This window comes from Daktulosphaira vitifoliae, unplaced genomic scaffold, assembly GCF_025091365.1.
Source record: "Daktulosphaira vitifoliae isolate Bord-2020 unplaced genomic scaffold, ASM2509136v1 Scaffold_5, whole genome shotgun sequence".
In the NCBI taxonomy this organism is placed as follows: Eukaryota; Metazoa; Arthropoda; class Insecta; order Hemiptera; family Phylloxeridae; genus Daktulosphaira; species Daktulosphaira vitifoliae.
This window is the reverse complement of record NW_026099576.1, coordinates 4462104-4488528: the sequence shown is the minus strand read 5'-3', so window position 1 is coordinate 4488528 and position 26425 is coordinate 4462104. Positions and strand designations below refer to the sequence as shown.

General features: G+C 26.8%; 3 protein-coding genes across 3 annotated transcripts; 1 reads left to right on the top strand and 2 right to left on the bottom strand.

The window, feature by feature from the left end:
* Positions 1 to 754: 754 nt before the first annotated feature.
* LOC126907251 (protein THEM6-like) lies at positions 755 to 2086 on the bottom strand. The gene has a single exon (XM_050688375.1). It carries the CDS (start codon positions 1810 to 1812, stop codon positions 1156 to 1158), a length of 657 nt encoding a protein of 218 aa, XP_050544332.1. The 5' UTR covers positions 1813 to 2086; the 3' UTR covers positions 755 to 1155.
* Positions 2087 to 16867: 14781 nt separating this feature from the next.
* LOC126907111 (protein THEM6-like) lies at positions 16868 to 18752 on the bottom strand. The gene has a single exon (XM_050688181.1). It carries the CDS (start codon positions 18518 to 18520, stop codon positions 17864 to 17866), a length of 657 nt encoding a protein of 218 aa, XP_050544138.1. The 5' UTR covers positions 18521 to 18752; the 3' UTR covers positions 16868 to 17863.
* A 2721-nt stretch (positions 18753 to 21473) lies between these two features.
* On the top strand, positions 21474 to 22313 carry LOC126907300 (uncharacterized). The gene is made up of 3 exons (XM_050688468.1): positions 21474 to 21645; positions 21859 to 21962; positions 22202 to 22313. Exons 1-3 carry the CDS (start codon positions 21474 to 21476, stop codon positions 22259 to 22261), a joined length of 336 nt encoding a protein of 111 aa, XP_050544425.1. The 3' UTR covers positions 22262 to 22313.
* Positions 22314 to 26425: the final 4112 nt, after the last annotated feature.

Genomic DNA, 26425 nt, shown 5'->3' with positions numbered 1-26425 from the left:
TAATTTATCAAATTGTACTGAATATCTGATGGATTAAAGAATAACTAATCTCATAAACATTAATTCGAAAAAAATTTTAATCAAGCATGATGTTTATTATGTAATCTTTACATAATTTATTAAACTAAAAAACAGTTGTGATAATTCGAAATAAATACTTTAGATTGTCTCTATCGTATTCGATTAGACGATACAATTTTGTTAAAACTATTTAAATAGTAAATTTTGATTCCGTAATCTCAACATTTTAGTTTTAAAAATATCGCTGTATAAAACATGTACTAAAATGTTATTTTTCTAATAACTTACTAATTTAATATTATATTTTTTTATTTGTCTATAAAAATTTAAACATCTATTAATACTTTATGATACAACAAAAATATATACAGTTAGTATTAAATTGAAATAAGATTCCTTAGGAATTCCGGTACTGCCGCCTAACAAGGAATGAATACAAAAACTTTTTACATGATGCTTAAAAATGTCGTTTTTCAAGAATAAAAATCAAAAGTGACGTATATAAAATATAAATAGGCGTATAAAAATACACCATAAAAAACTGGTTTCAAAAGGAAACAGCCGGACAATGTCAGCCGTCCTTGAAAACTTTGTACTGTGTACTAGCTGCTCGTATTGCAATCATAAAATCGCATCATGCGATAATTTAGTAGAACAAGTTTTGTTTTTTCTACTTAAATCCAAGTAGCAAACATTGAATATGTGTTATAATAAAAAAATTATTAAACACTAGTTTATTTTGAAATTGAAATTAAAAATTATAATTCGAAAATAAATATTTTTCTCTACATAAAAAATTTAAATAACAAATCAAAACATATTGTTTTCGTATGCAACACAATTATTTATAGCACATTTTTAATGAAAAATATATCGGTAAGTGACTGTGACCTCATAGTTCATAAACGAGTGCTATTCTTGAGTTTTATAACTACATAAGTAATACGTGTTTTTTAGAAATGGTACTTTGTTGGTACGATGGCCGTTTGCTTCAAACCAACAATTATCTCTTAGACAAATAAAGTACAACGACAAACTCCGTGGCAGTTTTTCACACTGTCTCCGACCGAAACGAGACTGTCTTTATCATTGATCGTCTCAGGCGTTCCATAACGATAAATCCGAGAATTCATCTTAAGCCATCTGAGACTCGGCTTTTAAGTCGGCACTGGAAATTAGACAGGACTGTATCCAGTGATGTATGTCCATGGGACAGTCGGGTTTTCGAAGTGCCAGTGCCGGCTTCTTCTTGCCGGCGACAGACCGCAACACTTCATCGACGTTGCACTCTGTCAGCCGCTGTCGGTTATGCATAATGGCTCGAACAAATCCGTCCGACTTGCTGACAAATCGGTGCTCGAAAAAAATAGACACGTCGTCCCAATAGACTATTCGCGTACGGATTACATACGAATTACATATTCCCACAAATTTACGGTACCGAATGTTATTGGCGATGGTGAACATGTAACCGCCGCGGCATCTTACCTCTTGCCAGATACCCGTACGCAGACAGAACTCGATCCGGGCAAAGTCAACTTCGCGCAAGTACCTGGCGTTGTTCATGTGGTTGAGATAAATATCCACGTCGGTTGTACTGCACATAGACGAGTACACGGCCGTGTCGGTTACCCGCAGTCTCTTTTTCAGCCAGCAGCCCAACACGTAACTTACCATGGCACGAATAAAATACGCGACATCGAACAAGCAAATTACCAGTAAAGTCAGCGACAATATCGCACAACCAACGGCGAGCAGGGTAACTGCGGTCAGCGAATCAGTTAGTTGCATGATCACTGGTCGGCAATGTTATCAACACTAAATCGTGTATACTAAGTAGAGGCCCACGACATCTGAACGCGCACTGGCCGCCGGCAAATATTTTCAACGACTACAATACTCATCTCCGTGGCGTGTTGCCCCACTGGTAAAAATCAAATAACTGCACATCAATACTTCCATAAATTCTTAAAAATAAATCCAATGATTGAACACAGGGCCATTATGTAGTGTAGCAATACAGACGAGAAGTGATGACAACGGGTACTGAATATTTATAAAAAAATTTCAATTGTCAACAATATTAATACAATTTGGCACTCCGGCACTTGTTTGTATATTTCAGCGTAATAATTATTACATTGCCAATTTAATATTCGATAAGCGCACAGCAAAACAAAAGAAAATAATTTATTCAGATTAATTAAACAGTCGTGATTTTTTTTTTCAATCTTCGAGAACAGATTAATGTATACAACATTTTTATTAAATATTTTCGGTGCGTAATGCATATTTACTAAATGTTGCTATAAGACCTTACTATTTTCAAGGTTTAGATATTTATAAAAAAACATCTACATTCAATGTTTCCTTTGTAAATGCGTACTTAGAAATAATTAACTAAAGTAATTACCATTTAGTAAACATATAATAATAATAAAACGAGTAAAACTGTAAACATTTACAGATATAATCTAAATACCAAAGGCTTTCAATGTAGACAAATTAATGAATAAAACCTATGAAAATGTTCCAAGCTTAAATCAAAGTTACTATTATTTTATTTTAATAGCTAGTCAATTCATAATGAAGTCACAATGAATATTGTATGTTGGTTACAAAACAAAATTTTATATACTATAATTATACAAAATTAACTTGTATTTAAAATATGATCTTATTAATAAATTAAGTTTACATACATTTCGCGACATAAAAACCAACACCGTATATTTTTATTTTTTTAATACAATTTAGTTAATTTTCTTACTCGATAGATCATGTAACAAAATATTCTAATTGGAATATTGTCAGTGAATATTTCTTGCAAAATTTGGGACGGGAGAAATATTTTTAAGGGGAGTTAGGTTATTTGAATACAATGAAAATGATAAAAACAACGATTTTATATGTTTAACGGGTATCAACATTTTTAAACTTTATTATCATCCAAAACCTGTATAAATACTAAAAAGTATAGTGCAGTAGAAACCCAACAAATTGGAGTTGGGGAAATTTTTAATTGGTATCTGACAGTGATTAAAATCATTGTCGTAAAACACTTTCATGTGTGTTTGATATATACGAAAAAAATTATTCATCTAATTTTGTATCCATTATATAAATGTTTATATTATTATTTATTAAAATTACTTTAAAATTATGGCGCTGATACCTACAACTATACACATTTTGTGATCTTTTGACGTATCGTTGAGTCCCGTATCGGTCTAGTAGGAGCTGACTAATCGCGTGTAGAGAAAAAAAAACTTTTTTTGATTATTCGTATATTTTTTTAAAGTTAATTTAGAAAAAAATTTGATTTTTTGAAAATGTCCATAACGATTTTCCTCTGCGTACTTTATACCCCAAAAATGTTGACAAAAAAAAATTGTTTTCAATTTTATATCATATATTTAAATGAAATAACAATAAAAAAAATGTGTCAAAAAAAAAATACCTCGAGTCAAAAATTAAATTGGGCGATTTGCTCCAATTGAAAATTTGATCTGCTCTTTTCATTAATCAAATTGACTATGTGGATTTATTTGGATTATTTACTGATATATTTTCGAACTCGGTGGGGAGTTCATCATTGGAGCGATAATTACGGGTCAGATGTTGTAAATGTACTGTTGGCTTAGTTCGTTTTCTGTTGGATTTTATATTGCTAATTATTTGATAACCGATAACATCAATATGATTGTTTGGCGTGTTGTTATTGATAACAACTCTCATATTAAAGTTGTTTTTGTCGGAAAACATGGAACTAAAAGAAACCCAAATAAATTGTTAGTTAGATCTGTTCCTCTCTGTATACAAAGAAAAAAAAGACAAAATGAAAAAAAAACATGTAAAAAAACTATATTTGACATATCTGAAATTTATCGATGCAAGAGTAAATTGTTAAGAATGCTGAAAACAACAACAAAAACTAAATACCGACAAAAACAACTTCAATATCAAGGATACATTTGGTATCAATAACAACAACAATAAACAATCACGTTGATGTTATCGGTTATCAAACGATTATCGATATTAAAACAAACAGTAAACAAGCTAAGTTGACAGTATAATTACAACCTCTGACCCGTGACTATCGTTAAGATGAACTCCCCAACGAAATATCTGTAAATATTCCAAATAATACAATATTTCAAGAATGCATTAACACGTCTATGTCGATTCCCTTCATTTTTCAGTCTTTCGAACATATTTTACTTAATAATAATGATTTAATTTTTAATTTAAATATTGATTTTTAAATTATAATAGCATATTCTTCAATCAATTTGATCTTTTACCGCAAGAGAAGAATCCAAATAGTAACTTTTGCACGAAAAATTAACTTTTAACTTAACTTTTGAAAAAAACAGATGTACTGCATCCATTAAATATATATAAAAATAGAACTTTTATTACATACTACAAAATAACAAAAAAACATTGTCATATGTCATTTTTTATGACAGTGATTTTAATTCCAGTCAGGTATCCTCTATACCCAACTATGCCGAGATCTCACTATACTCGACATTTATCATATGAAAATATTTAGAGAGCTATAATATTAATAATTAAGTAATTATAGTTTTAATTTAATAACAATTTTATATTTTATTCTAGTAATTTTATAAAATAAAAATCGTACCATGTGCTTTTGTTATTTCGACATTGAATAACTAATAAACCAACCCAAAGACAGTAGATGTGACACAATATCATAGCTCATAAAGAGTCAAAATAAGACTAATAATTGTTATATATGTTATCAAACAATAGAATACCATAAACAATGATAGTAGCAAACTTAAAAATGCAAAAATTATCCGTCATAATTTAAAGAAAGTAAAAATTTGAATGTAAGTACTTACGAAGCAGTTAAGATCACCAACGATAATATTTTAAATTTCAAGTCAAAGTTATCGATAGAAATTCCAATAAAATTGAAATTAAAAGGGAGATTGATAACTCTTCAACAAAAAAATTATTGAAACTATAAATATTATAGCAGTTATGTAGAAAATGCATATTTTCAACTAAATCGTAAGCTTTAAAATTTTAGCAAATTTTTTTTTTAATTATGATTAATTTTTATTAGAAACGATTAAGAAATAAAAATAATCGTCTAAAAATGGTACATTATTGACAATTTAACGTAGAAACAGTTTCGATTAACACTTCCTGGACTATGATATTATAAAATATATATTTAATTTTTAATAATACTTGCATTGAATCGAATATTATGAACCAAACAACAAAATTAACAAACAAAAACAAGAAATAAATTTTCTAATAGTTTATTAAATAGCCGATTTTTTTTTTAATTAAAATTTGGTAATTGTTTATTTCTTTTAATTAGTTATAGTGTCTTAGTTATGTGTTTTCACATTTGTTTGAAAAAACTATGTGAATTAAATTACATAGTTGTTTATATGGTAGTATTTATTAGTAAATAACGGAGTAAAGTTATAAATTAACTAAATAGAAGAAATTCATTTTCAATTAGTTTTGAAATTTTAAGATTTTATAGTACTAAGTTGTTTTTTACAAAAGTGTTTTTTTTATTATGATCTACTTATTTAATCAAAAATTAAAAATGATATTTATTTATATTTTCATTTCTTTTCATTACATATATTTCTCAGTTAATCAATCATGACATATTTTTTTTTATCAATAGCTAATACCTTATAAATGTGACAACTTTATTGTCACATTAAGATCATACATATTTTACTAGCTTATTTATTATATAATGACCTTATTAAAAATGTGACTGATCAATACAAATTTTTGGAATTTAATAGAATTTTAAAATATATATTAAAGGTGCAACACTCGTATGACTATTTTTACTATTAGACATTTCTCGGTCGCACTGCTCTCACCTGGATATGATGAAAAATATTAATGACTTCTAAAATAATTAATTATTTTAACAATGACCAGTTAATTAATCAAAGAAAAAACTTAATATACAAAATTAATCAAATAATATAGAATATGGAAATATTTTCTTAGCAATCTTGTAAAGTATTTGTACACTTCTGATGAAACCGTAAAACTTAGTTAAAGTCTACAAATTATCACACAGGTATATTCATAAATTAAATATATACGTGTTTTTAATCTATGATGTATTGATGTATGAGCCTGCTGGATAAAATTTAGCACTGGTAGTAACTTTAAACAATATCCAAAAATTCTTGTGGGTTATAATGTTTTACTGCTAATGACACTGTGCATGATAAGTGCGTTATCGAAAATTTGGTCTTTGTTCTATACGGTTCGTGTGTTTAGCTATTTTAAAATATATTCTAAAGTATAATGGATATTTTTATTAGTTGCTTAAATTATTGTGAGACGAGTACTGAACTATATTAAAATTGACTAAAAAGTATTTATATTTTTATTTCCTGTTATTTTTGGTATTTTGTATTTTAAATTTTAATAAAAATACAAGGTTATTCTTTTAACATGAGCCACACGATTTCTCTTAAAATAAACATTTTTTTTTGGTTTTATTAATTACATATAAATATCCATTTATTTGTTATGGATTATTTTTTATGTTCGTCCCTTATTTATTATAGGGCTATCAACTTTACTTTTTTTAATGGCATCATACAAGCCATTTAAATGATCTAATTAAGAAAATTCGTATGATATGATAAATAATATCATATATGTCGATAACGATTTTTGGACCTGTGCTTCAGAAGATATTCATAATTTTGCACCTAATCAGAGGAGGAGAGCGGCCGAGAAATTAATTATGATAAAAATAGTAACGTGCTTTTTGAAATGAACATAAATAATTTATAAAACTAAATACACGCAAACGTATTTACTACTTAGAAACTCGCAGTCACATTTATTACAGTTTGGTCCATAACCAACAGGTCTATTACTAACATTATAATCTATTGTCAAGAAAAAAAATGTGATGTTGTTCTTTTGGTTTTTACTACCTAATGAATTTAAGTTGGAAACTAGGTCAATAAAAAATATGACAATTGGATCAGCTCTGGATAATGCATCATAAGACTAAATGAACACTGTGAAGGTTTTAGACTGAATAAGAATTATTACTTTAATTTTCACGATGTCGTAAAGGGAAATTCATTTTCCACGGTAGCTCATTATAATTCTTTGTCCACTAGAAGACAATAGTTCTTTTAACATTAAAAACCCAATTTACTCAACGAAATTTTTTAATGATTCATTTTCAATGTTATTGACAAATTATTAGGGCAAATGTTATTGAATAGATAGTATGCAGTTGAAACAATCGCCCACTGTAATGTTTTAAGGATCGTTAAATATATATTTATTACATTTTTTAATCTGGACTTAGGACATTTTTATAACATTTAAAAACCGTGAAGTTTTAAACAGAAAACCAAAGCAGGATAGAGGGTTGTATCCGAATGGGTTAGCTATTCTTGAAATTTGTCCCGATTTTTAGTTATTATATGATACGAAACTAAGAAGATATTAGTTAAAGACCTTACAATTACTTCGGCGTATGTTACAAAAACTAATTTTTCAAGAAACGAAAAAAAAATTTTTTTCGACTCCTTTAGAATTGCCATAATTACGCTATTTTTCAATTCATTTTAAAAGTATTTTATATACTGCTACACGTATATTAGTTCTTTGGTGATAAAAGATTTATTTGATTTAATAAAAAAAAAAAATATTTATAAATCAAATGTAATACGTCAAAGTCTAAAAAATAATATGTATAAAAACATTACTTGGAAATAATTTAAAAACTGAATTTTGTCAAGTCTATGTACTATTCATTTGAGAGACTATACGAGTTACATTTTTTTTTATCACTCTAATAGAACAAATTGTATGTATGCGCCATTTATTTACCACTAAACTGCGCAAATTGATTGCCATAGATACAAAATTACACGCTCTTCGTAATGCGATTTTTAATAATTTTTATTCATACACTATTTTAGAAACATGTTCAGAATATATATATATATAAATCGACCATAATAATATATGCATGGCCCGTTTATTTTAGACAACAACAACCAAATATAAGCAAAAAATTATAACATTGGCTCAGCACTAATACAATAAACGATTTTTTTACACAAAATACTCATTCCCAATTAGTAGCGCAACCGGTTGGGGTTGTTTACCTAATTAAACATTTATTTTAACGACGTTCAGCCGATTCTCTACGGTACATAACTGTTTCGGCGAACGTTTGGACAAGATTCCATATCTCCTGGCTCCTTAAAATCAGGTCCGCCACAGTTCCCAAACCCAACACTCCCACAGAAATGATTTTCTATATTTGAATTTTAGGTGTGATAAACTTTTTTTTTTGCTCATTGGAGTTTTCATAAATAGCGATTTAAATTTTAGAAAAAAATTTTAATGTGCAAAAAAAATTCGACCCCCAAATTATTTTCTGATTGCACAATTGTGCACAATCGAAACCCCATAAATAATTGATATTTTGTTTTTATAAATAATTATTCATATATGCAAAATGTATTTTTTGTAATTTTCAATTAAAAAAAAAAATATTTTTTTAGAATAACTAATTTATAACTGAGCAAAAATCATATTTTACTACCTTTAATAATTAAATATACTAGGAATAATTATTATTTCTACCACAGAAGCTTAATTAACTATAAAAAAAAATAGGATCNATTGAATTGATGATTGCGAAAACGACACGAGTCGCATTTTTGTGAAATTTAGATATTAGCAAAAACATATGCTAGTCGTCTGTTTTTATGTGTTGAGTGGAAAAACAAATTATGTATAATCAGTGCATAATATATTTCTACAAGTATTCATTTTTAAATAAGAATTTTATTCAGAATTATTTAAATTATACACTTTTTATCAATTATCCAGAAGTTTTAAAAAATTGACTCATGTCGTTTCTGCAATCATCGATTCAATTATTATTTCTACCACAGAAGCTTAATTAACTATAAACAAAAAATAGGATCAATTTTATTATAGTTATAACCCGTTGTCGACAACACGTTAAGGTAAAAAACCCATAATTTCAACTTAGTCACAATGACCCTGTAATTATACGGATTGTAATTCATACATTAGACAACCTTCAGCCTATGAAAAATAAGCGGAAATGATTTTTAAATTTTATGATTCATAAGTTATCTTTAGTATACTTTGTGTGTCGATTAAATATGTATTCAATTTTTATAAAAATCTAGTAAAATACCAATAAATAGATATATGGTATTTTGTAAGGAAATATTTCTTAAAAATTCGAAAAAATCCTTAACTTAAGAATATTGTATCTACTTTACAACAAAATAAAAAATTGTGCTCATTCATGTCTTCATCGGGTTAGTGAACAATCATTGATAAATAATTTTAAAATGTTTGTTGTTATTATAGTAGCTTAAAAAATAAATAATAAAACTATTATACATTGTATTGTCGTTATTAAAATGGCTAACTCTTAAGCGGCCCCTACACGATCAATAATATTGAACAATAATTGATATTGCGCAATATTATTGAAAGTTTAGTATAGATATTGAAGGATTGTACAATATATTGAAGAAATCAAACAGGGTTGGAAATTTATTGCACAATACACAATATTATTGTACCCTACCATGTAATATTGTACAAAATTACGCAATAGTGGTTATGGGTTATCGGTTATCGGTTAGATACATTTTTAAAACGGTGGTAATTTATAGCATCACATAAATTGATGGTAAACGCCACTACGCCTTTGTAAACACGAATTAAATAAACGCCTATGATGATAGGTTCATAGGTAATGAATATTTTTCAATTGAATATTGGACAACAATATTGAGAGGTTTAGGGCAAATAAATATTGCACAAAATATTGACACAATTTAATTGATTCAGTAGTATTGATCGTGTAGGGGCCGCTTTAGCGGTTAAATATAATCGGAGTATTGAAAAACAAGAGCGAAATACTACTCATAAAATTTATAAGTAGTATTTCGCTCTTGTTTTATATATATATATTTTATTTCCTCGGGGTCGTATTTCGAGGGTTCAAAATTAATAAGATATCAATTTCAAAAATTTTATTGATTTATGGTTTGACTGATTCATTGAATTGTAAGAACAGTAATTATTAAATGTAAAAAGTAACCACGAGTAGCATGCGCAACATTATGAATATGTTTATTATTCCAATGCTATATGCTACTAAAATATATTTAGAATATTATCATGATATTGATCAATGATTACTTAATCAAGTTTTGATAAACTTGAAAATTTGAAAAAAAAATTCAAAATCTGCTTATTAGATTAAATTAAAACACAAATGATTTATTTGTTCAAAGCAATTAAAAATAATATACCTTAATGGGTATACAAAAATCTTATATATGGTTATTTTTGAAAAAATGTAATTAACAAATGTTGAATATCAAGTTTTAAATAAGGAACAAGATTAAAAGTAATAATTATTAGTAACTAAACATATTATTATTATAGATTAATGTACAAGGTTTCACATAAAACGGTTTATCATACAAGTGATTAGTTTATCAAAATTAATTCAATTTTTTACAAAATAAAATAATTTCAGTATTGTATTTTTTTAGCTTTTTACGCCATAGTTTTTATTATGTTTTGTTGTACCCTTTAGCTCAAGTTCTCGTTCCCTTGCACGCCTCTAGTGATTGGGCCCTGACCATCACGAAATTACTTCACTGCCATAGTCGCTTTTCCGTAGTTTGTTCTCATCTGCCATTACCACAAGATCTCATACAGTCCACTCATCACTATCAACAACTTCATCTATTCAGCTGAGTTTTGTATTATTTTTAATGTTATTTGTGGTTTGTTTTAATTGAGATTAAATATTTTGTTTTATGCCGCTTCGCTGGCCATTAGTATTTAAGGGCGCCCAGCTACCCCTTAAACTTAAGATACTCTCTGAAGAATTTCTAATATACGTGGTTATTTGTTATTTAATTATTGTCTACTCTCGTTACTTATTGGATGTATCGTTAGTCGTCATCTCCTAGATGACCCATTCCCACTTCAATAATTAGCGATTTAAACAGGCTTAAGGTAAAACGGCATTCTAGTGCGGTACACAACTAGCCGTCATACGGACTAGCTGCCTCGTACAGCACAGTATTCATGTACATTTCTCAATTATTGAGTACTTCTCTTCAACCCTATTGTGGTGGGTGTCCATTTAATTTTTTTAAATAACATACATATTTAACTATAACTAAATATAATCTATAACTTATAAGATACAAAATAGTATAATTAAGAAAATTACTCGTCGACAACATTAATAACACCAACAACATTTGAACCATTACTTAAGAAGTTATTTTAATACACAGGCGGAAGGAATGCAACCGAAAATGTCAAATGATAAAAATAGTCATTACAGCGCTTCACTTTGAGTCTATATTTTAAAGTGCTATGTAATGAATTCTAAAATACTGTTCCAAAAGTTATTATCGATAAGTAATTTTCTTAATTACAACGTTTTATATTTTATAGACTAGTTAACAATGTATGTTGTCAGTTGAAAAAATAAAGTTGACACATTTATAGGTGTAAAAAAGCTTTAGTATAAAAAAATATTTTATGATGAAAAAATTGATAAAAGTATGTCACTGAGAAAGCTAAAAAAAGATACTTGAAATAATTTTTATTTTGTAAATAATTGAGTGAGTTTTGATAAACTGATCACTCTAAATATCTAATTAGGGTTCAACGTCACACCTCAAGTATTATAGTACCGGAATTACTTAAGTCTACTGTAGTGTTTATTGACTTTTTTAACAATGAAAAACGATATAGTTTTTTACTTGATATCACTTGAATGGATATATTTATGTCAAACAAGTAACAAAAAAAATTATTATTGTTTTGTTTTTTATATTCTTTTTGTTATGAATTTTTTATTTATCAACCCATTATATATTTTTTCGTCAAACATCATCAGTTCAATCATCAAAAAAAAACAATTATCTAATTATTTTTTTAGAATTTTTCAATTCTTTTTTATTATTAAAATGATTATAACAGTGCTACCAAATATAATATAAATATCATCACATAGTAGAATCATAATAATATTTTTAGACGAAGAATAAGCCCTACAATATTTTGTAAATATATATATATATATATATATTTATAAAATAAAATTTAAATGACCTAAAACGAATTTAGATTCACTAAAATATTTGGGGGTACTAAAAGTAAAAAGTAAAGGGGACAACGATCTTTTGCCCAAAAATTTAGCAAAATTACATGCATTGTTATATAAAAATTATTTTTTGAAGAAGGGTATTAAATATATCCCTCCAGAAAAATTCAACACCCTGTATAACATTCATAATAAAAAAATACTTAAATTACCAGGTTAAAATGAAATAGCTATTAAACACGTTTATAACATATTTCTTTATATTTGTGTATAGTTGTATTATGACTTTTTTTTTGTCCAAATATCAAAAACATTTAAAATATTATTTATGTAAGAGATGATAATCAATGTTCACAAATAAACATGTACATTAAATAAATTTAATCATTCATATTGGTCACATTTTCGCTGTGTTCTCAATTTTTACTAACCTTTGATATCATATGACCCATAGTCTCAAATAGGTAAGAGATGTAGAGAATATAGTAAACCAAAAATTTAGAAAATTATGTGTTGCTATATAAAGTAATTTTTAAGGTACAATAATATTGCGCAACCTCTAACGTTTATGGAGAGCAAAAAAGTAGTTTTATAATTTGAATTAATGGCGATTATTAAATGATTATAAAACATTAGTATTCAAAAATTTTAATTTATGTTTTTATAATACAACAAATAATTTTACGTCATTATTTTGATAAATTCATGTTATGTTAATAAAAATAGTGACTAAAACATCGGATAATTACTAAAAAAAAATTTAATGAGTCCATGTTACTTCCTTATTTATTAAAGACTTAATAAATAAAAAAAAATATGTTTATATTTTTCTTATTGTAAAATCATTAAGTAAGTTTGATTATCTATACTCAGGTTTTTAGCGCAAAACTGAGATTTTATTAATTAATTAGAATGTGTTTATTTTTTACTTTTGTTCAAAACTTGAAACATTCATATAAAAAGTAGAGCTTTTGCAACTTTTGAAAATATTCCGAAAATTTGGTATCCTTTAAATATATATTAAATAAATATATATATAGTATAGTACCAGTTAAAAAAAGAAATTAATACCCGACGACTTGTTTTCTGTTCAGACTGATCTGCTAACTTATCTCTAGTAATATCTACAAAAATAGAAGAAAACATAATATACACTTTTATTATCGAGGAACAAAATTGATTTGTTTCATTTCTTTCCTTCTTAAATTTTCATCAAATTACAATTTTTCAATAGTAACATAAATGTTTATCTGGAAGAAAATGACTGGTCGATAACAACTTTTAAACTAGTATTTCAGAAGTTAAAATTATTAACTCTTAAAAATTAAGGATAGAGATAAAGTACGGGTCTGTTTATTTTTGCTTCTAAGAATGTCTGAATCACTCTTTTTCACTCGACACAATGTAAAAAAAAACTTATGTCTTTAAAAGTTATTGTCGAACTTTTTTTTTTTTTTTTTTGTTAGGGAACTTAAACATGTATGTTTAGAGAGAGGTAGAATTATTTTTTTCTTATTACTTAAAGTGTAAACACTAAAATCTTCTAAAAATAAAAATAATATTTTTGAAGACCTTGCCTGAAAATAGTTAGGGTATCACATTGAATGTAAACGGCCCTCAAAGTAGAAAACAAAAATTATTATTTTTGTGTAAAAAATCATCATTTTCGTATTTTTATAATTTCTGGTTTAATTTTTTTTTTTCAATTATTAATTCTTATACTTTAAACATTATAGTCATACAGGAGGGGGAGTTAGTACTCCCATTTAACCATAATATTATTAAAATAAAAAAGGTTTAAATCTTAATTTTTAAATATTTTTGCAGCTTTTAATGTCTATCCAAAAAGTGTATTAAATTGTAGGAGTTGCCCTTTAAAAAAAATGTTTTAATTACCAATCATTTATGATAAATTACGATTCACAGCTGAAATTTTATTCAATTTTTAATAAGTTTCTTGCTTAATTAGTTCGATAATAATTTACTGTAATATACAATTTTAACAAAAAATTTAACATATTTGCTTCATTTTATTATGTTAGTGGTATTAAATACTGTCAGATTTCATTTATACTTGTTCCAACGACTATAATACTCTACTGCGCTGGTTCGTCGTTTTAGACATAACACAAAATATTATTTCATCAACTTAACATTTGTTGGTTGAAATGTAAATTGTAATCTGTTGTTGATCACGACATTACATGTGTGGGACTCTTGAAAAAGCTACCAAAGAGACAATATGCGAGTAAAAAAGTACTAAACAGCCGTTATGTTAAAGTACAAAAAGAAACCGGTTTTGTTTGTCTTTATCTCGTTGTAGGCCAAGGAGGCAAATACTTGAATCATTTGCTCTTATTACATTTGTATGGTGTGATATAATGTTGAAAGATAAATATACTTAGGCCTTTATAACATATAAATATTATAAGCCTACTAATAAAACTAACTTGACTTGTGGCTGACTGACTTAATTTATTGCACTTTATTTTTACAAATGCACACCGTTTAAATATTAAATATTAGTGTTGATATCAATATTCAATATATCAATATATTTTGATATTAACATGAATTATTTTATGTATAAACATTTAAAACGGGAAAGATAAATTAATTTTTATTTTGTTATGATCATACTGATTTTTTAATTACTATAATTACTCAATAACTATAGTTATTCCAATGAAGTGCAATATTATGAACAAATATTATTAAATTTTTGTTCAAATCTATCGACATTTTAAAAAAATGTCTATTTTATTTACATTTTATTCTATAGAATTTTTTATAAAGCAGGCGAAGTGCATATCACCAATGCGAGATTTACTCATCTCACTACAGGTAGGTAACGTGTACACACACTCACTACTATATATCTTTTTAGACATTTTTATGGCGAACTGTCTAAATTGAAATACTTAGTTATTGTATGTATAGTTAAAATTGATTTAAAAAAAATCGGTTTTTATTAACTGAAAATCAATATATTCTTTTTAGCTATTTTGCTTATTTATTATATTAATGTATAAATAACAGCTATCAATATTGAAAATTTTCTTATCAATTTGTATATGTTATACAACTAAAAAATTATTTAGTGATGAAGCAACGAAGAACCGGTCTTTGTGTAAGTACTTGCTTCTTTGGCATATTATTGCAAAGTTTTATTTTACAAAATAAGCAAGAACAGAATATAAATACTCGCAATATAATAAGAATTATTATTAGTTACAATTATCAAATAATATACCCAGGATGCAAATATTCAAATAAATGATGATCCAGTAAAAACATTATTTAAAATTATGTATAATAACAATTAATACTGAAAAACCTTAAATTCAATAATTCAGAAAACATTTTTAAGAAAAATTGTTTATATGATAAATATCCAACATAAAAAATTGTATTTAGATATCAAAACATTTCTATTAATTCCCTCTTAAATTGTAAAAAACTTGTATTTATTAATAATTAGAGTTTATTGGTTAATATTTAAAACTTACTCTTTAAAAATCCTGTTAATTTTACTTATTTATTTTTTAAATAATAATGAAAAAATTATAAATAGGAAATTTATTGTTTAAATGTTTATTAAAAATAAATGTACTTATATTAGTGAACTTTAGCGAACAATTACTATTTAATGGTTAATTAAGACATATAATAAGAAAAAAATCTATTTTTTCTCAAAAGTATTCGCTTAACAAATATATTTATTTTTTATGTAGTATTAAAAAATTACACAAATCAATTATTTCAAAAGACAGGTAAAATTATTTGTTATACATTGATTTAATAAAAAAGAAATGAATCAATAATCATTCATACATTTGTTGAGATAAAAAATGTAAATATTTAATGGCTTATTGCAACTTATCCATTAGTTAATATTTTCAATTAAAAACTGAACTCAACAATTCTTAACTACCATATAAAAATCTTAGATCACTTCCTTGATTGTTTCATGTAAATATTCTATGCATGTTTTATTCATATTAATTTTAAGTATAACTAATTTGCAATTACATACAGACCTTGATAATGAAAAATGTAAATAATTTGTACGGACTTACAGTCAATATCATCTTTTGTTCAAACTCGTTTGAGCTGCGGCAAAACTACTGGGGTACTTCAGCACCCCCAGGTTTTAGTACCTACCCTGAATACCTATAGTTTTAACCAAGTATTTTTACTTATAAAAATGTACAACAGTTTTATCAATTTACATTTATATTATACTACTATTGTAGCAAATAAAATACTTTTTTGCGCATTTTTTGTGACATTTCAATATTACGCCACTGATAAGCCATAATTGTTAGTTCAGTTATACAGCAATCTATATTAATGTGGCGGATAGAGGGGAAATGTGGGTATTGTGAGTTTTGCAACATTTTGGCAATCCCTGTTTTTTTTCTAGTTACGCCACTGGTTTGATCTTAACCCAACACCACCTATTTTGTACAATTAAATCATACAACTTTTTTTTCCTTGTCGTCCAAATTTTATTGATTAATTGATATATATTGAACTATTAATACAATTACCGTAACATGTCAATTTTTTTAGTTGTCTTAAATCAAATATAAACGTACTCGTTTATAAAACAGCAATAAAAAACAAAGGAAATAAAAAAACTTCTTTAAGGCGTAAACACACGGGCTATATTATAGTAATGGTTTACATACAATTTGTAAATTTTCTTTCCTTAGTAATAATTCAACAACATAATACATAAACATTACACGACGTCAATGCCCTTGCGACAGCGTAAAACATAAACTAGCACGTTTCTATTATTCACGCGCTCTAATATAAAATAATTGTACATATAATAAAAATTCACAATAAAAAAAAAAAAACGCTACGGTATTAATATCACAATATCTTTACATTTATGACAATATAAGTGATTGAGATCGGCGCGGTGGCGGTCATGTGTTAGGTAATCATAAATCTTTATTACTTAAAAAAAAAAAATTATTTGATGTTTCCAGAGTGAAAAAATTTAGTCTAACGGACCCCAAGCCTCATATCTCATTCTTCTATAATCTCGTCAGATTCTCAGACGTCATAACAGCCGGCATTAAAAAATGAAAACCTATTTGCGAATAATTAGCGCAGACAACAATAAGTCGCTTCAAAAGACTAGAAGATATTCAGTCGCTTTTTAATACTATTGATCAAATATGAATCGATTACATTTGTCTGCCCTTCCATTCTTAGGCCGTTTTTTCACGGATTATTTCAAAATAGCCGTTTAAAGGGGCCCCGGTTTACATTCCGCACACCGATCAACCGATGGCCTTAGGCAAGCGCGTGTGTATTGTGCACAAATCATAACAATGTTTTCTTATTAAACATTCAAAACATACACACACACACTCGCCGCCAGCTGGAGCATAAAAAAAAAATTATTAAATATCATAAGTCTTACTGTGCTAAACTAAAATGCAAATTCTCAGTCGACAATAAATAATATTTTAATAACACAAACATATTCTGATGTCTCGGCTCTGCAGCTGTCGGTCTTCCGAGTGGTCGTCCCGTTACAACACGTACGATCCTCGTGGTGTTCATGACCATTTGTGACGTTTCACCAAAAAATCTCTGTGAAATTACCAGCGCAGACTATCAGTTGCTGTTCCGCAGGTTGGCGCTGGACACCAAGTTCGATTGGATCCAGTGGTGAACCTCCAACGGACACTCGGGCTTAGTTCGGGGCGCTTCTGTATTTCCGGGGCATTTCTTGGCGCCCTCGGCTATCAGTTCCTCCATCAGTTGGTTGACATCGCAATTGATAACGCGGTTCCGACAAAGCACAATTGCGTTAATGAAGTCGTCACCGCGGCTGACGAACCGATGCTCCATGTAAATGGAACTTTGGTCCCAGTATACGATCCGGGACGAAATACTATACACGGTGAAGGTGCGGATGAATCGTCGGTACCGGATGCTGGTGCCGCCTTGTACGGGTAACCCGCCCTTGTCCCGAATAGCCTTCCAAAGGCCCGTCCTCATGTAAAACTCGGTACGAGCGAAGTCTATCTCCCTCAGGTACCGCGAGTTATTCATATGGAACAGCAGGAAGTCTACGTCCGTGGTAATGCACGCCGACGAGTAAGAAGTAGTGTCCAAGACATGCACGTACTTCTTCAACAGACATGAAGATATCGCACAGTACAGGGTCCTAGCGAAGTAATGCACTTCGAATATGCAATACAACACCAAAAAAACCAACAACACCGTCATCCACCAGGTGTAATAATTACAGGCGAACAAAGCGGACATGTTTATTGTCTTCGCAAGAGTGGCAAATACTTTGCTGGTATTTAAAAAGGTACTTGCATGAATACCGCGACTTCAGTTGGGGTAAAACACACCGAAAATCGGCCGGAACAAAAAATACAAAAAATAAACGCACTGAGCGATTACTATTCACTAACTTTTGTTCGCATTCGACGTACGTGCACGTTCGGCCGCTACGGTCAATCTGATTCCAAGTAACGTGGTCTGAGCGTATAATGTCGGCGAACAACGACCGAAGGTTAGTACTTCCCTACTACCAAACGTGTTGTTGCCATTTCCCCTTGATTTTTTTACTCCGTTTCCACTTTTGGTACAGAGGATTCGTAACGTATACCCTCTAGCTTAACTGAGAATTAGCCAAGGTCAAGAAATTCTATGTGGTCTAACGACATAGTGCTGTATGGCGATTCATTTTTAACAGAATTACTCATACAGGAGAACTACAAATGAAATGTTTTAACTCGAATTGTTTATAAAGATTATCGTCTACGAATAAGCAAAATAATTACTACAAATGATTAAACTCCATATTCTTGAAGTATTTTACATTGTCGATTCCGCCCAAATAAAAATGTTTATGCCTGTTAGTAGTAATTATTTATTTGTATATATTTCATAATTAGATGTATACTTGTAATTAATCGCGTTACAAACGTTCATCAAATGTTACAAATGAGTTACGGCTAATTTCCCATAAACTCTTGCTCGGATTTCTAACGAACAAGTCTTTGTTTTTTTCCTTCATAATATAATCGCAAAATTAAAAACCTATTATTTACCAATATAATTATTGCTAAATTTAGATAAGTCTCAGTGTACAAAACAATTTAGTAATATTTTGGTATACATTTTAAGAGCATAATTTAAATATTAAATTATTCCACCCGTAAAACCATAAAATATACTAAACGTATGATTACAAATTTTAACAAATATTCCCATCAGACAATTTGCATTATAATAATAATTATGAGTCATTCGACATCACGTTGTTCGCGTAGGTCAAACGTATTTTTCAGTACGACATAATTTCCAATTCGTGAAAAAATGTCTAGATGTTTTATTTCGATTTACAACCATCGACTCTATTATGGCACGACAACCTTTTAACACATAGGAGTAATAAATAGTTGCATATGAACTTCCGGTGTTTTTTAGGTTATCAACATTCACTCGAATAAACATCAGGCTACTATAACCAAATGGCAGATATTTTTGTCATGTACCATTATTGAAAACGGGCGAAGTATTGCACTATTACTGACAAACGACCATTGGCTAGCCCAAATTANTAGTTGCATATGAACTTCCGGTGTTTTTTAGGTTATCAACATTCACTCGAATAAACATCAGGCTACTATAACCAAATGGCAGACATTTTTGTCAAGTACCATTATTGACAACGGGCGAAGTATTGCACTATTACTGACAAACAGCCATTGGCTAGCCCAAATTAGCTTAATACTTACTGTCTTATCTGGTCTAAGTACTGATCCAGCATTGGTGACGGACAGTACTAGAATGCCATTGCTGACAGAGCGCTGTCGTAATACTGGTTATACAAAATCGCCAATAATGGAAAAGCGTTATCAGGCCAAGCGTATGCCAATATTTGTCTAGTACTGGTATTGCAGCAGAACTGTCCGTAATGGTTATGAATGTCTCAATTTCTGATTGAATACTGTACAGATAATTAATAATAAAAAAAATCAATAATATCAATGGCAGTTTCGGGTTAAATGATAGCAGCACAAATGTGTTTTTTTAATCAAATATTTACAATTATCGTATTGATATTCAAGGAACCTTTGTTTTTTTATCATTTTTCATTTGCCCTTTAATTTAAACTCAGCACATGCCAATGAGACCCGGAAACAAAAATAACTATTATATAAAATAAATTATTTTTAAACAATTAACGAATTAATTAGTGATCGTATTTTCACTCAACTTAGTACTTCATGTTACCTATTTTTAAAATTATTTAAGAATACTTGAACCATAGTTATAAATTAATACATATAATGTTGTTTGACTAATGAAAAGCGATTTTATTTTAAAAAATGTGTCTGAGCACTGCAGAGTATAATTTAAGAATTTTCTATTGGATGACACTATCACTCAGAAACTTAAGTTCTCAACAAAATTATTATAATAATAACATTAAAAATAATAATAACATTAAAAATAATAATAACATTAAAAATGCAAATAATAATTAAACCTATAAGGTAGTTAAACCCTAAAGTTATTTTCGATTTGTTAAAGTCGTTAAAATTAATTCAAATCTCCTGTTATTTTCTTTTATCAGAATTATTATGTCATTAATTCAATTATTAATTCAATTGTTAAACTATATTATATATTCAACTTAATAAATTTTTATGTTGATTATAATCGCATGGCATGATGTTTTTTGTTAATAACTAAATGGAAATAGTAATTTCACATGGGCAAAATTTTTAATAGTTGTAAGAGATTAAATCCAAACGTTGTTATTTTATTTCATATAGATTAAATTTTATATGCATAAATATTCTGTTAACCGATATCAAATTTATTCCACTTGAACTTTCATAAAAAAATCCCTATCATTTGTAAACTAATGTAATAAATAAACAAACAAATACAAAAGGTTTTTCTTTAAAATATCTTTAAAATATATATATATTTTTTTTTGATAATTCGCTGTATTATTCTTAAAATATTGTATTCTTTGACCAATAAAACAATTAAAATAAATAAGTATTGTTTATACCAAATTTATTTATAATTGGCTTATACATTTTTTTTAATGAATTTTTACAATTAAGTTTCCTTGACAATTAGATGTAAATGTTGATTTTATCGACATTTCAGTTCACTTCGTTTTTTCCCGTGAAAAATAAACTATCGTCTTGTGTAATTATTAAGATTTATTTAATTAGTTATTGATATGGCAAGTGAAAAAAATATTTTTGGTCAAACAAATGAATCAAACTTACATAAGGTCATACGCAGAGTTGAAGAAATATGGAATCGTCGTTTCATGCATTCCAATTGTGTTTTAAATAATACAAATAAAGGACAAATATCAAAAAAGTCAACTAAAGATGGAAGAATTATCTGTAAAAACTATTAAGATTAATAATTAAACTAACTATTTCGAATAGAGAAAAAGTTTTTTAATATAAAATATAAGAAAAATTAATAATAAGTTCTCTTATTCATATATAACAAATTTCAGTGACTTTACTTTAATTTAACTATTTTAATATTAAAAACCTTTTTCGAAATTGATTATTTAATTAATAATTATTAAAATTATATTCAATTTGCAGCAATTATTAATAAAAATATTTATCCTATAAAAAATTCCATTATTCCAAAAAAACGCATGTATCGAAAAACGAATAAAAATGATAAAATTATTCCAGAAAAATTGGTAACTATAATTATATTAATATATTTATTCGATTTAGCTATGTTATTAGGGTTTGTCTGATTCAAAAATATAAAATAAACTATCAATCCCCTTAATATAAATGCGGTAACATAATGTTTAATATTATTCTGCTATTTTTTCTATTAGATTTTTATGGGAAATTCAATTTTTATCGAAGATAATAATATAACATTAAGTATAGTTTATTTGTTTATTTAAATATCTCTTTGGTTACCTAGAATATGATGCAGCAAAGAGAATTCGGAACACTTTCTCAGAATGAAAAATCTGAAAAATGAAATTTTTAAAATTCAACAGAAAAGTGTTCCAGAAAATCGGACACTGTTATATATATCTTAAATACAAGCTAATGTAATATACTTTATTATGGAAAAAAAAATTTCGGACATTATTTTGTCTTCACGGTGAAAATGGCTACCAAATGCTATTTTTGTGTGAAAATTCTCGATTTTGTATTTAAAATTTTTAACTGTATTATGCTATAACTCATTGAAAAGTGTATGGATCAACACAATTTTTTTATGAGAAATAATATTTTTTTATAATTCCTTTTTCATTCGACATACTTTATCTAAATCAGGATATTAGTAAAGAAATAGCAGATCATGTAGCTTTTGGAATAATCCACCAATTTTTTAAAATTAAACACTATTTAATGATTTGCATCGAAGCGTTTTTTTTGATAGTGATTTTAATCACTGTCAGATATCATTATACTTGATCTAATTATGCAATATCACTACTGTGCCGCGACCCCCCTGTGCTAGGTTATTTTTTTTATTAACTTTGATGTCTCTTTTCAAGACAGAATAATGTCCGAAATTTTTTTTTCATATTATATCACATATCACATAAAATTTAATTTAAGATATATATAAAAGTGTTAGACTTTCCAGAACACTTAAAAGTTAAGTTGAAAAAGTTCTACTTTCTATATGCATTTTTCAGATTTGAACCCCCCCGTATATAGGGAAATAGTCCGATTTAAAAAAAAAGTATGCCGAATGAAAGATTTATATAAATACTACTTTTCATGAAAAAATTGTATTGATTTGTTTATTTTTGAAAAATGTATGGCACTTTTAAGTAAAAAAAATTGAAAAAAATTCCAAAATTAGCGATTTTTAAATTTGAAATATTTTTGGATTTTTCCCTCATTTATGGCGAACGAGGGAAATTTTTTCAATTTTTGAGGCTAAAGTCATTGACTAGAGACGATTTGTAATCTTTTGACGTATCGTTGAAAAAAATCGGTTCGGTGAGAGNAAATTTTATGCCTTTTATAAGATTAAGACACAAAAATGAAATTATTGCTGGCGAGCTATTCAATTAATATTTTTATGAATGAAATTTTATTTTTATATTTTATATCAATTTTCTTAATATTCACTATATATTGAAATTTTTATTTGTATACCACCAAACATTTTTTTACTTTTTCTATGTTTAATTGTTGTTTTGTTATTTTATTTTAATTTAAATTTTCTTTGTAACATTTCATGTAAGAAATTCAAATTTAATATAAATTTATCTTAACTGAAATATNATAATCGAATATCTGTAACTAAGCAAAAATTAAATGATGTGTTAAATAGTTATATGAGATGAAGATTTCAATGTTTTTAGTTGTTTTATATTTGTGAAAAATTATTTTAATTTATAGTGATGCATTAACACTTATCTTTTATCATTGCAGATGTTAATAGTTAGAAAGCTCTCTTTTATATTTTCATTCAATGAAGATAAAGAATGAATTCAATTTGATTGGATAATTTATTGTAAAGAATTAAATGGTTTATTTCGCTTATTCGATAATTCATTTTTTATGTTCTTGTGGTTTTTTTCTAGGGGACCTGCATAATATATTTTTATATTACCCTAATAAAAATACATTTTTATCGTATAATTATTTTTGTGGCGAGGGTTCTAGTTCCTCGTGAACATAGTTTATTATAACATATCAAGCAAATCTTTTAAATTACATTGAAAATTTATAAAACCGTTAAAATGTTTAAATATAGTTTACAATATCAAAAGTTGATATTTAAATAAATTGAATTTTTAATATCAGGTAACAAATAATTTTAGTTAATTAAAATATACGACTAGATAATATATAAATTAAAATTTTCATTGGTGAGAAATGAAAAATATTGAGTTTTTTTACAACAAGGATTAAAATCGAGTTTATATTAGAAACATAATTTATGTTATTATCATAAATGCTAGATTAAAACAGGTATATAGAGCTTCTACACGAAGCTGATACGGTATTGTTGGTTTTGTGCTGATGTTAATTTTTTATAAGTTCTGTCCATAAAAAATCTCAGCTCATATTTTAATGATCAAGTTGTTAATATGAAAAGAAATCCGATTTTAATACAGTCGAACCTATCATTACCGAAATTTGGAAAAAATATTTCAAATTACAAACAATCAAACAAATATCTGATAGTGATTAATATCACTATCATAACAAAACAATTAAAAAAACAATTTGAAAATTTGTAATTTTATAATTTTTGTGATTTAAAATTTAATTTAAATATTAAATGCTTGTTAAATTATTAGTAATATAAAATATTGTAATTGTTTTGTAAAAATTTCGATATTTCCTATTATTATATATATATATATATATATATATATATAATAATAGGAAATATCGAAATTTTTACAAAACAATTACAATATTTTATATTACTAATAATTTAACAAGCATTTAATATTTAAATTAAATTTTAAATCACAAAAATTATAAAATTACAAATTTTCAAATTGTTTTTTTAATTGTTTTGTTATGATAGTGATATTAATCACTATCAGATATTTGTTTGATTGTTTGTAATTTGAAATATTTTTTCCAAATTTCGGTAATGATAGGTTCGACTGTATTAAAATCGGATTTCTTTTCATATTAACAACTTGATCATTAAAATATGAGCTGAGATTTTTTATGGACAGAACTTATAAAAAATTAACATCAGCACAAAACCAACAATACCGTATCAGCTTCGTGTAGAAGCTCTATATACCTGTTTTAATCTAGCATTTATGATAATAACATAAATTATGTTTCTAATATAAACTCGATTTTAATCCTTGTTGTAAAAAAACTCAATATTTTTCATTTCTCACCAATGAAAATTTTAATTTATATATTATCTAGTCGTATATTTTAATTAACTAAAATTATTTGTTACCTGATATTAAAAATTCAATTTATTTAAATATCAACTTTTGATATTGTAAACTATATTTAAACATTTTAACGGTTTTATAAATTTTCAATGTAATTTAAAAGATTTGCTTGATATGTTATAATAAACTATGTTCACGAGGAACTAGAACCCTCGCCACAAAAATAATTATACGATAAAAATGTATTTTTATTAGGGTAATATAAAAATATATTATGCAGGTCCCCTAGAAAAAAACCACAAGAACATAAAAAATGAATTATCGAATAAGCGAAATAAACCATTTAATTCTTTACAATAAATTATCCAATCAAATTGAATTCATTCTTTATCTTCATTGAATGAAAATATAAAAGAGAGCTTTCTAACTATTAACATCTGCAATGATAAAAGATAAGTGTTAATGCATCACTATAAATTAAAATAATTTTTCACAAATATAAAACAACTAAAAACATTGAAATCTTCATCTCATATAACTATTTAACACATCATTTAATTTTTGCTTAGTTACAGATATTCGATTATATGCGCAATTACACCACATAGAGAACAATTAGACACACGTCAATAAATCAATTTTCAAGGCAGATTGCTTAATAATTATTTTAAACTTTATTATAATTTTTCAGAAATAAAATATATAAAAATTTCCCCCTACTAATTCTGTACTCATCTAATGTAAAATAGCATTAAGTGTCAACAATAAATATGTTTGTGTTGTTGAAAATAATTAAACTGTTTTAATGTCCAAATATTACATTAAAATAATACGTTATTGTAAACAGTTTGTTCTAAGAGTTCTAACAAAAAAATTATAAGTGCATTGAAATAATATATAAACAGCGTTGTGAGTGTTAAATTACAATCCATTTTTAAACCGATTTCTTATTTAGTTATTCTAATAATTATTTCTTCCTTTATAAATTTATAGCTCCTAAAATCTTAGTATAAATTAATCATTAAAATTCTAAAAAGTAAAGTTAGTGGCTTTATTAATAATATTATATATTATCTCTAAAAAAATATACGTACGCATATGATGGAAATCGGACAAAACGATAAAAAAAAAAACCCAGCACAGGGGGGTCGCGGCACAGTTGTGACGTGGTATAGTTGGATCAAGTATAATGATATCTGACAGTGATTAAAATCACTATCAAAAATAAACGCTTCGATGCAAATCTTTAGATAGTGTTTAATTTTAAAAAAATTGGTGTTTTATTCCAAAAGCTACTTGAT